The sequence below is a fragment of the Aythya marila genome (genome assembly GCF_965140915.1).
Source record: "Aythya marila genome assembly, chromosome: Z".
In the NCBI taxonomy this organism is placed as follows: Eukaryota; Metazoa; Chordata; class Aves; order Anseriformes; family Anatidae; genus Aythya; species Aythya marila.
Window position 1 is genome coordinate 340,055 of NC_139080.1, and position 14,105 is coordinate 354,159.

The 14,105-nt window shown below is 41.5% G+C and overlaps 2 protein-coding genes across 4 annotated transcripts in view; one reads left to right on the forward strand and one right to left on the reverse strand.

Moving 5' to 3' along the window:
* Window positions 1-10,292, reverse strand: part of LOC309889615 (mucosa-associated lymphoid tissue lymphoma translocation protein 1-like) — a 28,453-nt gene extending 18,161 nt beyond the window's left edge. The window contains exons 1-9 of the mRNA XM_082782498.1: window positions 10,088-10,292; window positions 8,703-8,869; window positions 5,676-5,797; window positions 4,790-4,940; window positions 3,693-3,871; window positions 3,035-3,131; window positions 2,267-2,299; window positions 1,859-1,885; window positions 751-783 (exon numbers count right to left, since the gene is read on the reverse strand). Coding sequence (XP_082638624.1) covers window positions 751-783; window positions 1,859-1,885; window positions 2,267-2,299; window positions 3,035-3,131; window positions 3,693-3,871; window positions 4,790-4,940; window positions 5,676-5,797; window positions 8,703-8,869; window positions 10,088-10,248 — 970 coding nt within the window. The 5' untranslated portion in view covers window positions 10,249-10,292. The remainder of the gene's footprint in view (window positions 1-750; window positions 784-1,858; window positions 1,886-2,266; window positions 2,300-3,034; window positions 3,132-3,692; window positions 3,872-4,789; window positions 4,941-5,675; window positions 5,798-8,702; window positions 8,870-10,087) is intronic.
* A 590-nt stretch (window positions 10,293-10,882) lies between these two features.
* Window positions 10,883-14,105, forward strand: part of LOC309890183 (alpha-protein kinase 2-like) — a 70,044-nt gene continuing 66,821 nt past the window's right edge. The window contains exons 1-2 of one of the 3 annotated variants that reach the window (XM_082783827.1): window positions 10,883-11,220; window positions 12,268-12,321. The gene's annotated coding sequence lies outside the window, so the exon portion shown is untranslated. Of the gene's footprint in view, window positions 11,221-12,046; window positions 12,322-14,105 lie in introns of those variants that run through there. The other 2 variants (XM_082783826.1, XM_082783825.1) reach the window with 2 other exon arrangements.

Here is a 14,105-nt window from a genome sequence, read left to right on the forward strand (position 1 = left end):
TTAATGGCAGAGAAAGATGTATAGTGACAGTAGAAGACTGATGTTGAAAAATACTTTTAAAAGTGTGAGTTTGCTATACAATTTAGAAAAGATGAGCCAGAACTGCACTTACACTCCCCCTCATGCTGATGAGCCTGAGAGAAGTAAGATTTTGACATAGTCTGGCAACCCTTCCACCTGGTTTGGCACTGACAAAGTCAACTCGCCTGACCACAGTCAAATCTATGATGCAATGTGAAGAATGTGATTAAAAAAAACCCACCAAATGTTCTTCAAAACACCTATCCTTACCCATCTACCTCAACAAGCTGCAGCTCAGGATCAATGCCTCCACGCACTGTGCACAGTTGAAGCTGAGTTTGCAGGCACAACATACTCTCTTAGCAGACAACACCAATCCCTTTACTCACCTCACCCTAATGCCATGATCTCCAACCACAGAAGTATTCAAAATAATGGTGTAACACACTTGTTAAGGTCACAGCCAGAGGAATTTATAACCGTAAACTGAAACAGGCGAGAAGTCATAGACACTCCACCAAGTCACTAAAAATCTGGTGCCTTCATCACAGCTTACTACTTAAAGGGCAACCAAACATTATAAAGGGCTATAGAAATGCAGGCATCTTCCTCCCTGCAGCTATTTCACAAGTTATTTCATAAGCAATGACAGAAGAAGCAAAATTCAGAAGCAACATTACCTCCTAGATAAGAAATAAAAGCGTTCATTACAACCACAAAACTACTTACCAAAAGGTCTGTCATTTGATTGTTCTTGTAGGTCTGCAAGAAATCAATTACAAGAACAGATCATCATTAAGTACAATCATAGTTGTCAGCAACAGAAAATGAAGTGCATGTTCCATAAAGCAACAGTCTACTAGGAAGGCTTTAATAACTTAATTTCTTCACTGGTTTTAAGAAAATAAAAATGCTTTTTTGTTGCTGTTATTTACCTGATTTCTTTGACCTATAGCAAACATACCTCAGTAGGATATGAATAGCTAGTCCTATTTATTAAGAAATGTTAGAAACTTGTGGTATTATTTTAAATTTTACAAACTGTATGTCAGCATTTTCAGTAATGTCTGAGAGTTCATATTCTCCAAATGAAATGCAGATATGTAAGATGGAGATAGCAGCAGAGATGACAATTGAATATGTGCAAAATCTTTTATTTCGTACTTCACAGAGGAATGGTAAAGGCAATGCCCTGCAAAGCCTAACTCTGGATAGCATGTCACAACAACACTACTGAACTATCTTTCAGTGACTAAGCCTTAGCAGAAGTAAACATATCTTTGATGTCTAACCCAGGAAATTATGACTTCTGTGATTTGATATTTTAGGAACCCTATCAGAGATAATCCCTGATAGGGTATTATTTCAGAATTTGTTTCTATAATAAATATCAAACAGGCTTCAAGTCACATGAGCTCACTCCAACATTGAGTTGGTCTATTTCATAAATCCATCTATCATTGGTGACAGCCAGACATCTTATACTTCACTCACTGTAATCATCTGAAAAAGCAGCAACATAGTAAAACTTACAGCCCAACAAAGCCATGGACAAGAAAACAAAACACAATTTCTTCTGTATTTACATAAGTATGTATGCAGTATAAAAGAGCAGCTTTGTGTGATTTTGAAAAGCAACTCTATGGTTCATTGCTTATCTACAAGTTTGTTTATTGGGACCAGAAAGTGGTACTGCCCCTACCTGTCACTAATAAATCCCCAGTTATAAAACACATCCAAATAATGTAAACTAAATATTGTAACTGAGCTAGGCTTCAGTGAATTGTAACATGAAATGAAGATGTGAAATTAAAGCTTTTCAAAACATAACACTTACCTGTTTTTTGAAGATCACTTAGATCTTCTGTGAAGAAATGCACCAATTCATAGTTTAAACAAGATGCAAAAATACATATGCTATTAATATATATAATTAATATATCTATATCTCTCAACATCTTTTGTGTTTTAAAAGAAATTATAAGTGCAGGGCACAAAAACAGTACAAAAATGAATATTGCAAAAGAAATCTTGCTTTCCCTCCTCCCCCACCCCCCCAAGCTTTAGATCATGCTATCAAGGCAAAGAGAGAAGCACATGCAGAAGAAATGTTACATCACACATCAGTGTTTTAAAGCACACTGAAGCTCTTAACCCACATATGCTTTTCAGCAATGCACTTAGTAATAAATCATCCCAATAATTAATCTTTAAAAATTGATTGACAACTAAAGAGTTACTTTACCTTCTGTGCACTCCACTGCCATAGATTTCCTTCCTTGTGTTTTAAGCGGGGGGAAATTGGAAGACAATTGCTCTCAGTTATGAGAGTTAGCACATAAAATGGAAGAAAAAAGTCACTTCCAAGCTTCTCTGTAATCTGGCTCATTTTACAGCAGTATAAATCTTTCAGCACTGACTGTGATACTGTACAGTAATTATTACTAAAATTCAGCAGTACTAGAATGTTCTTAGGATAGGAAAGAACTTTTCATATGAATTATGCAATAGTAGTCCCAGATAAATATAGAAGCTATATAAACAGATCTTCTCTTCTTTAGTTTACTGCAAATACATGCACATGCCCTAAACAGTGTTATATCCATTTATTTCACTTACAATCTCACCTGCCCCAATTGCTAAAGAGCTCAGTGTAACACAGTTCAAATCACTAACAAGATGTTAATGAAATCAAGGTTTAAATTGTTGTCAGAAACAAAAATATAAAGAAAACAGCTCACCATCTGTTGTCAAGCTACATTCATACTAGCAATGCCAAAAAGTGGTAGCATTTCTATGCTAGCTACCTTAAAAACCCAAAGCACTTTATAACTTACAGAACTGTAAAACTGCCTCTGCTGTCAGCAAGCAACACTATTTTAACAAAGGGATGCACTAAAAATATAGAAGATTATGTGCTTGGCTTAATACTAGAAGTCTGAAAAGCAAATTCTGGTGATAGAGAAGAAATTGGTAAATCAACTGACCTCTATCAAACTGAAAAACTCCTTACCTACAACAACTTCTATCTTCTTGCTGTCTTGGTCTTCCTGGTCATTGAACACGTGACACCAATATGTTCCCCCATGTTCCATGTCCACACAAGTTACCTATGTGAGCACAATCATAGTCATCCTGCCAGGCCCCAGGCCCCCAGATAAAACAGTAAAAATTAAAAGCAAAACCTAAACAAATCCGCAATTTTCTGATACCCTCATTCTACAGAAAGCTGAACAGCATACATTCTAGAAATGCTTTCAAGAATTGAAGAAAGACTGCAAATCCACCTAACAGGCCTGAGATACTTTAAGCATTAAATGTAGCAGCTCTTACAAATCACAGAGCTTTGCAGTCTGGGATAGAAATACAAGCTTTCACTTTTACTGGTACTTCATCTTTGTTATGTAAATAAACCTCTCTAACTCAAAATACACTGTAGCTGTCCACCCCATGACCACCACCTGAAACACCTTCAGGATTACAATTCTGCACCCTGGAGCCTCAGAGCTATATTGGCATTTGAGTAACAAAACAGGATAGCTACTTAGAAACTGTATTTGCATAAAAGGTTATCAAGGCTATGAAGAAGTTATTTTCTTCAAGGAAGCTTTATATGATAAGCTAAAGGTGATTACATATTAACCCCCCAAGAGCACTCTGCAGTAACTTACCATGTAGACATTTTTGCTCCCATTTGCCAAGGGAAATCCATTTCTGAACCACTGATATTGAGGAATTGGGTTTCCAACAGCTCTGCATTCTAATACCAAAGCATCTCCCACTGTCAAGTTTTGTGGCTGAGGCTGAATACAAATGCATATCTTCTTTTCAGGCAAACTAATTAAGCTCCCTTCAAAAAACAAAGGAAACAATGACAGGAAAGAAACTTTTCCATCTGTAAGTGTGCTTGTCTTGTTTACTTGTAGTGCAGTTAACCCCTCACTCCATTTCCACAGAATCTAGGTTTGCTTACGTGTCCAGGCTTTAAGCATACAAGTGCTATGAGCTTCTGTATAAGGTAGGACTTTTTTCTAGTGGCCAGGAAAGCACTGAAACTCATTAGGTTCTTCTTTACCCAGTATCTTTATTCTCAGACTGGCAGCAAACAGATAGGCAGTGGACAAAAATTCCTGATTATCAGACCAGAACCCATAGGACAAACATGCATAAAAGACTGCGTGTGTAAACACACTAACAGGTTACAGGGCTCAGGTTAAAAAAAAATAAAAAAAAAATTGTTTTTTCTGGTACAAGAATCCTTTAGGAATTCAAAGGATTCCAAGACACTGTTTTCCATCTATTCTTATCCGCTATTCATAAAATCATAGAATGGCTTGGGTTGGAAGGGGCCTTAAAGTTCACCCAGTTCCAACACCCCTGCCATTTCTTCCTAACGTCTAATCTAAATCTATCCTCTATTAGTTTAAGACCATTCCCATTTATCCTAACATTATCTACCCAGTAGAGTCCCTCTCTCTCCTTTTTATAAGACTCCTCGAAAGGCCCCTATTGTGGAACTTTGTTTCTCTTCTGCTTTTATAGCCAGTACAAGAGCACAATAATTGAGTATCACCCTTTTAATCATCCTTCTCTCATGTCTGCGCAAGACAGTGACGGGGACCTGAGTTTCTCTAACAAGCAGGAAGGCAGACTTTCAGAAGACCATATTTGTCCAATAAATGCTCACTCGAACGCAAAAAAAAAGACTTCAGCTTCAAGGTACAATCCACACGGAGATGTCCCGCTATAAAAAGCTTCTGCCACTCACTGTGAGATGCACCCTGGAGATCGCAAACTTCCAGTCGTGCCCACTGACTGAACGCAAATGAAGATTCACTGTTCACTCGACAGATGTAGAAGCCAGCATCGTTTACTTTCACTGGATTCAAAACCAGCTCTGGAGAATTACCATAGGGAACCTGAATCACACACGAACCAAGAAATACTTTGATTTAGTTTGATTTAAGCTAAACTAGGATCAAACATTAGAATATTTATTCATCAACTCCTCAGTATTAGAATATTTATTAACAGCAGCCTCAACTTCCGTACTTGCTTAAAAATTTTGAATGAGAAAATCTTGCTCTACACGCTTGGTAGCTTAGAGAGGGACTTTCTTCTAGGCATTATTCATGTGCGCCTATTTAAGAGGATTCTGAGCTTTTAAGCTGGTTAAATAACCCTTCCTGATATTATTTATTTTCTAGGAAGATAATCAGGACAAGAAATATGGGCATTACTGCTTCCGTTCACACTCCAGAGATACTGGCTCACATACACTCTGGTATTTTACCCAAGTCTGTGACACACTTGTGTTCAGGCCTTCAATTGCTCAGTCTTTGGAACCAGTTTCCATCTGTCTAAAGCCAACGGTGACTGACATTTATTCCACTGCAGCAGTTTCTCCTCAAGGTGTGAAATTTCTTGGTCGGGTCGTTATAGCATTTATTCAACTTTTATTTTTATTAGTAGGTGAAGCAAGCATCTCCCCTTATAATTAAGGGTAACAGCCTTCAAAAAATTTTGGAGAGAAATTCCCATCTAACACCAGGAATACCATAAGCTAGTTTATGTAGTCATTACCTATTCTTTTCACCAATTTTATATACATACATGTGTGTGTATTTATATATATATTTTTTTCCCCCTATTACCTCTTTTTCCTGTTTGAACCACTGGTAATGTACAAATGGGTGTCCTGTTGCCCAGCAACACAGCTTGACAATCTGGCCAGAGAGCACTGCTTGAGAGTCTGGCTGTATAACAATCTTTATACCTTTAAAAAAGAATTTAGACATAGAAAAGTGATTAAGAAATACAACTCAACCATTTAAATTTGTGCTTAAATTATCTTCCAAGCAAAGAAAGTTTCTGTCATTAATTATACTTGAAAGTAATCTATTTTTACTGTGTGAAATGAAACAGTTTCATTTAGTTAATTCTAAGACATTCAAAATTGTCTTCCATTTCACAAAATCCACACTCAAATCAATCAGCACTCTATGGAATTTTATTAAAGATTTACAGGAGATGACTGATGTTTTAATTTCTAGAAACTTCCATCACCTCTTGCTCTCTACTCACTACAGCAAACAGTACTTCCAATGGCATCGCGGTTTCCTTCTGGGAGGAGTATTCCCACAATACACCTTATGGAGTTTGCTCACACCAAATGATTTCTTTGAGTTGTTAAACTTCAGATATGAGACAAGGCACAGCCTGAGGGAGCGTTCAAAATAGTAAAACCTTGTTTAACTACAACATACTGAGTTTTTCAGGTATTGCTCATGCAACTTAATAGCCAACGTTAGTTTCTTTAATGGCTTTTGCTCCTGTAGAGCACAGGGCTGGGGCTTTCTTTTTACTAGGCTGCAAGGTAAAATTTTCCACTTCAGATTTTAACTGCCAGGAAATAGTGTGAGTGAAATTCTGACACCAGTCTGATACGATCCAGTTGTTTTCTTAACCTAGACCATTCCAGAGATCTAATTACAGTACAACCCCCAAAGCAGATCCACTGTTACAACCAAGGTCATGGGAAGAAAAGGGGGGAAAAAAAAGTTATTTGCAGAACAGAAAGTTTAACCTCAAGGTGCTGACAAAGAATATACGCACCTCTGGCCAAGTACAGAAACAGCAAACGGCACAGAGGCACTTCATTACCTTTTCATTATTCTCTGAAATTAACAATCAGATACAAAATAGGTATTCATATTTAATATTTCATTTTTATTAGAGTCAGTCTATTTCCTTGTATTGGAAGAAAGTAGGTTCCTTATTACTATTTAAAAGGAACACACTTTGCAGAAGCTGAAAGCGCAGTTTGGTACAGAAGCAGCATCCCAGACTGGGGGGGGGAATAATTTTAGAGAGTAATGTAAACTAAACAGAAGCTGCAAGCAAAAATAGCTGCAAAGAGATTGCAAACATCCCAGTACAAGGCTCAAGATTATAATTTGCTCCAAGCCTTCTTACTACACTCTATCAGGAGTTTTCTTTTTGTCTGCTTCCCCTCCCAACTCCCCACTTGCATTCAATAGCTTAGTCACACATGGGGACTTTTTCCTAACAGAGAATGCTTGAGGAAAGAAACTGTAATGATTTGATCAACAGGCTGAAACTTGAGCAGAAACACATGTGGTTAGACCGAAACAGAGATTCTGTGTCATATGGAAATCACAGGGTCTTTGTCTAGCAGGGAAGCAGGCTATGTTAGCTTCCTCCATACAGAATCTTATTCTAAAATAGTTGAGTGCACAGGGGTCTACTCCAAACTAGCTACAGGACTTGAAAGCTCCTTGTCTATCTTTCCATAAAACATTTTCCCTCTAGAGCTTAGCTCCAGAGATGGATACTTCAGTTTTTCATTTAATACTTCCTCTGCTGTTTTTCTGAGTTAAAGGAAGCATATTAAGTCGTTCACAATCACCTAATATTAAACAATATTATCACAATCACCTCATATTAAACAAGACAAGTAGGATGTTTACAATATCAATTTAAAGGGCTTTGCACTTTCCAAAGACTTCCATTTCTATTTTTTTAATCTCTCCTGATTTGCATCACTAACATCTCTTAAGAAAGTAGCTGAGAAAAGCAAGTCATCTGAAAGATCAATATCTTGTACTCCTTAGAGTTGTTACAAACAAGTTCTAAGAAAACTGATTCATAATTTCTTCAGTTTCAGTTATTTTCCTGTCATTCACTCAGCATTATATAGCTACTTCCTGCAAACATTACAGAATTTAATGTGTTAAAAAACAAAACATCTGGCTTAATTTTCTGAATGATTACAAAGATACACCAACACTTCTTTGCTCATTCAACGAACCATGGTGCTCCTAGCAGAGTAAAAATCAGCCGCCTTAACTAGATGAAATGGCTGCAAAGCATTGCTACTACTAGTTAACCTGAAAAATTCCACTGTTGTCTTAATAGTAGTTCTAAGTCCATTGCTTCAGTTCTCATGCTGTCCAAAGAAAAGAAGAACAACTATCAGTATGGCAAAGAGCTTGCTAGTTTCATTCCCAATCCCCACTTTCATGAGGGGCTTTTGTAACTTCCTAGTAGACCGAATTTTACCACATCCTGAAGGACTATACTTGTACTCTACAAGAAGCACTTGGTCTACATGGTCTTACCCATGCATGCCCTTGCATTGTCCACACTTCTGCAATTTTTGAGAAGCAGCAAACTGAATGCATTAACAGAAAATAATCTAGTTCGCTGCTAGGTTAGCCGCTCTGCCCAATTTGCTAGTTGGAATGGATCCAATACACAACAGAACTGGTGCTAATTGAACAATTCCCTTTCAATCAGGGTAAGCTATGAACTGAAGTTCTCAAAACCTGTAGCCTAAACAGATGGCTGGCAATGCTACTTGCCTTTCTAACTCAACCACTGTAGTTCTATAAGCATCTCCCAAAGCCCCAGTTTAATACAAGTTAGCAGAGCAAATGACAGCACCTGTCACATCGATGCAGCAAAGTCCAAGCTTACAAGACTGCATTAAGCCTGCTTACCTACTTAGCCTACTTTTAATCTCAGAATCATATAAATGATACCAGTTACTAGAATTCAACAACAACAAAAAAATGTTTTTATTTATTATAGAAAACAAATACTTCAGTGTTTCCAGTGGAAAATGCCTAGTTTCACTGAAAGCACGAACCAGAACTGACCTGAATAGCTGAGGCACTGGAGAGCCTCTGTATGCTCCAGGGCCTGCAGGAACTCCACCAGTTCCACCACAGTGCAACCCCTATCACCCAGCAGCTTCAGGAGACTCCAGCTTGGACTTCCTTCTGGCTCCAGGACTTTGAGGGAACATTGTTCTAAATCGAGAGGGCTACAAAATAATAAGACATGGCTTAGACCTTCTTAATACTCTTTCTCAAAAAGGACCTAGATTACGAAAAATCAGTTTGAGACCAAAACAAACAAATGAGATGGGAAAATCGTAGCTGATCTGGGCTTTTTCGGAGTATTTCCTTCAGGTTTCAGGAGTCCAGAGGTTATATAGCAGCACTTCCACAGACAGAAATTAGTAAGTTGTATGCTGTAAAACAAGAGATGTTTGTACCTAACAATTCTGACCAAACACATTGAGAAATCTTCCAATTTTTTTATTTTCTAAGTCTCAGCAGAAAAACAAGTACAGCACCTTTCGTTTTCATGTGCCTAATTCAGAAGCGGTAAAAACTGAGTCAGACTCTAACTTGAAAGCCCAGGAAGACTTAGATCTGCAGAGTAGCTGTTAAAACAGGCAACCGCGGCAGCTTCGCTGCTGCACACACGGCTACAGCTACAGCTGACAGCTCCAATAAATTTATGGCCAGCTATAAACTTTCCCGCTTTTAAACTTCAGTTTTATGACTTCACGTGCTTTTGTTCTCAGCAGACTGAAACAACACAGATGATAAGGGAATGAGTACTTATGGAAAGGGAACGCAAGTTTATGCATTACCGCTAAAAAGCTTCATCAACGTTTCCTTCATTAAATCCCAGTGCCACACGAACCTGGGGGCAGGACACTTTCCCACTCTCCCTTATCAAGAGCCTCGTTGCATTTCGCTGGGTAACACGGGCACAGAAACGCAGCACCAGGCCTCTCGAGGGCGTCGCGCTGCTGGTCTCGGGGTGTTTCCCCGTAGCAACAAATGACCGCCCCAGGGAAAGGAAACGTCTTCGCAGCGCACCTCCAGCGCTGCGCTCGGGCCGCCTTTCTGTTATTTCCCCCTCCAGGCTCTACCCTCCGCACGAGAGCCACACGAGCAGGAAGCGCCGCGCCGAGCGTGACCCGGGCAGGAAGCGCCGCTCAACGCCCCCAGACAGCGGAGCCGCCCCGCAGGCAGCAGCGGCCGCGCACCTGCGGCGGGGGCGCGGGGCGGGAGGCGCTCGGTGCTGGCTGCTGCCGGGGCTCGGGGCCCGCCGCCCGCCGCCGCCCTGCCCCGGGAGGCTCGCCCAGGCGCCGGGCAGCAGGGCGAGCCCCGCCCGCCTCGCCCCCTCGCCAGCGGCCCCTGCCCCGCGCCCCCGCCCGGCTCCCCGCAGCGGGCAGCGCCCTCACCTCAGGCGGACCCTGCCGCGGCTCCCCGCTCGCTGCGCCAGGTCCCGCCAGCCCTTGCCGGGCGCCGCCCGGTCCAGCAGCTCGCTGAGCCGCCGCAGCACCGGCTCGGCCAGGCGGCTGAGGGGAAGGGAGCCCGGCGGGCTGCGCGGCGGCTCCGACATCGCCCCGCTGCTGCCTCCGCCGGGGCGGTGCTCCCGCCCGGAAGGACGCGCCCAGCGCAGCCGCACGGCCCGGCCCCCGCCGCCGGCGTCCCGGTACCGCCCGGCCCCGTCCCGGTACCGCCCGGCACCGCCCCGGTCCCCCGCAGGGGGCCGCCTGCCCCGGGCGCGGTTCGCTGCCGGCGGCCCGAGGGGAGCGGTGGGGCGTTGGCGCCCCGTCGTGAGGCAGAGCGATGCCGCGGCCAAAAAACACCGCGTGCAGCCGGGGTCGGCCGGGGAGCAGCTCCCCTGTGGAGGGAGCGCGGCCGGGCAGGGCGGTGGGGTGAGCCAAAGCGGGGAGCTGGCAGCAGGCAGGAGGCAGCAGGCGTTTGGCCCGGCCGCAGCGCTCCCCGCCTCACGCTCCGTCCCCGGGAGCCGGGGTCCCGGCGGGGGCAGGAGCTGCCGCTGAGGGGAGGCCCCCGAGTCCCTGCTCCAGCGCCGTGAGGCGAGCGTGGGCACGGTGTGAGGTGAATTCGCATCTTCCCGGAGCTACAGGTTGCTCAAAGTGGGCTGAAAGTGTCTTAGAAATTACTCCTACTACCATTTTTAATCAGTGACCGAGCACTCAGGTGTGACCGCCCATACTCTGCAGTGTTTCCCTGCGTAGCTGCAAGCCTGCCCCGATGTCCCTGTGCGCAAACTGGAGGCCGGTGGCTGCAGTAGCGCAATGTGGAGACCAAATCCATCAGCTGTGCATGTAGCTGGTTGTCTCGTGCCCGGCACTAGTCAGAGCTGCACAGAGACACACACCTGCCTGCAGAGCTGCTAACAGCACAGCATCTCCCCTTGGCTTCTGTGGGGTCCAGCACCTCTGAAAAACAAGCCATTTATTTAGACCTGAATTTGCATGGAGTGGCTTCTTCACGCACTGTTAATCAAGAATGTATTCCTCCCAAGTTATGTGCGAAACCAATCTGCATGGCAGCATGGGTACAGGTAAGACAGTGCATTTGGCTTCCTGATGACATTCGCGTACCCACAGTTATGTATGATACCAGGCTGGTGTCTTTCACCCGCCTTGGGCTGTGGACATGCTTGTTGGGACACCCCATGGTGTCAAACAGTCAAATGAGATCACGTTGAAAATGGCTTCAGATCCTGGTCTCTCAGTTCTTTGGGGATTATTTTGGCTATTAAGCTATTGTATGAATCATAGATATCCCTGCTGCTCTGTTTGTTGCTAAACACACTTGTTTTTTTTAGCCTGGGGCCTAGGTCTCGGGAACACTGGGAATCTGAAGTATTTAGCACCTTAGTATCTGATAAGGGGCATTTTAGCTGCACTTTCTGCAAAACAGTCAAGAAAAAAACATGGCACTAAACCGGCTTTTCAGCCTTTTCTGAGCTCCTTGAGCTGAGGGCATTTTGTGTAATTCAGACAAGTTCCTTGTGTGAGAATTGGCTTCTTGGATAGCAGGCAGAGGAATACTTTTTCAGGATTCATTTAGATGTGTGTTTGATTATCATTGCCTTTGAGAAATGCAAATTGTTAGGTGATTTTTTGTGTGTAGTGATTGTTAAAAGTTCACTGTTCACCTTTGGCTTCCTCAGTCTACTTGTTAAGGAGAGTTGCGCAGATTTTTTTTGCATTTTTAACTTCAAGCATGTCAGAAATTCCAACCGTGCCTAGCAAAGCAGTTAAGCACACTAAAGCATGTGCTTTAAAAGTGAGCCCAGTGCCTTATTATGAAAACCTAAGGCCAACACTTCCTCTCTCTTAAGGCCACGAGGAAATGCCCGTGGACTTCTATGGAAGTAGGATCTACCCTCTCATCACTGCCAGCTCTCTCACTCTCGCCCTCTCTGGCTGAGGTTTTCCTAGGAAGAGCCATCTGCTGCGTGTAATGAAATAGTCTCTCTTGGAAGACAAACTGCTGTGATCAGACTCACTATACTAAGGTCACACTAGCAAAACAACACTGAAGAGCTTCTCAGCTTTGAAGCAAAATGCATAAACTAAATGTCTTCTCTCTTGTAATGCAGAGTCAAACCGCAGGCCTGGTCCACAACTAGAACTTAAAGAGTGAGCACAGAAGGGTAAGTGCACATGTTTATGGTTTGAGAGGTCAAATTGTTTACAGTTCTAAAATGACTCGGCTACTTATTTCTCCTATGTTCAAATAGGAAAAGAAATATTGTAGAAAATAGAAAAGTGATCATTAAAGATAAATAAATGAAGAAGAGCCAGTTACTTTATTCTTAGTGTATGACATGAATATAGTGATTTATACTGTTTATGTAACAGTATCATTTGTTATTTGCTTATTGTAAAGCAACTCTTGATAGATTCTAGATATTTAGATTCTGCTAAATATTTCTGAAATTACAGTCTGGTAATATCCACTGAGTTTGAGCAAGACAAACAAAATCGCAAAAGCCGCACAAAAGCGAACTTTATTCTGTAAGGAATGTGTAAATGACACTAGGTGTCCTGAAATATACATTTGATTCTTTCCAAAGGTTTATTACATGGCCTAGTACTCCTGAGTTTAAAATTTCCTCCGTTTTTCCAAAAAATCTGGTCACTTACTAGCATGATAGATGGTTATTGGTCACGAATTGCTCATGCGACACTGTCAGATGCTTGACAAATGTTAAAAATAGATTAAGACAGATCAGTGTTAAGAGTTGTGCTGTGATTGCTTATTTTAATTAGTCTATATTAAGCTCTTCGTTAGAGATACGCAGAACGGTCACTTACTCTTCTTAGGTTTAGCCAATGGATTATACATGTAGCTGTGGCGTTTCCTTTATACTGTGTTGCTGTTTACAATAGGTAGTGCACTAGTAGTGCACTGGTGTAAGAAATTTTCAAATCACCTCCTATGTGAGAAGTTTAAGAAGCACGGCATGTTTGCCAAGGTCACATTTTCCAGATATCTGCTTTTTGCACAGCCCAAACTTCACTGCTGTTTTTCTTATCCAAACCTTGTTAATGCAACAGATATACAATAATTGGATTAGATAATACAGTGTTTTGCTAGTTTGGTTTCTGACATTATAGGCATTTTGACAACTTTGCTGCTCTAAATGTTTGATTTGATCACAGTGTCTTGAAGTATTTGTAAAAGAATAAAATGATTATAGTTATTATTTATATTCTAGCATTAGAGATTCTGGTCAGAACTGAGTCAGAATTTCATTACTGCGAGATACAGAAAGCGCAGTCATTGTGGATCATTTTGTGCATGGGTTCTCACTACTCTTACCCCATCAAATATTATACTGCAGTAAGCAAAGTGCTGTATAAATATTTAACCATGCTAATGTGAGTAGAGTTAGCAGAGTTATAACTGAATTTTAGAATTTCAGGTTTTGTTGACTCAGAGATTTTAACTTTTTAAAAGTAATAACACTGAAGACTGAATGCATGATCACAACCTTTTTGGAAAGGAACACAACTTTTTCTGGAAGTGTTTCTACTGCTGTCTGGAACAATCACTTTGGAAAGCTTGTGTAGACAAGGAGTAGAGGAAAGCGGATCAGAAATTTCAGGTGGAATTTGATTCAATCAGTACTGATGAATGCACTGAAAAATTGCCTCACAGAAACAGGCAAACATTGATGAAACTTTTAAAAGAAAAGTTTATTAAAAGATTTGACTTATGTTAAAGGAAAAATTTTTAAAGAGCACGTGAAAATTAGCATTTAAGTAGGGTAAACCATGTATGGCAACCTTTTTGGAAAAGAAAGTTATATCTTTCTAATCATAAATACAAATACCTTCTATGAATTTCCATTCAGGGAATATAATAACTCATTTAAAAGATTTAAATAGGAATTTGTGTCTGTGTTTATAGCAGCTATTTTGTTGAACAGGG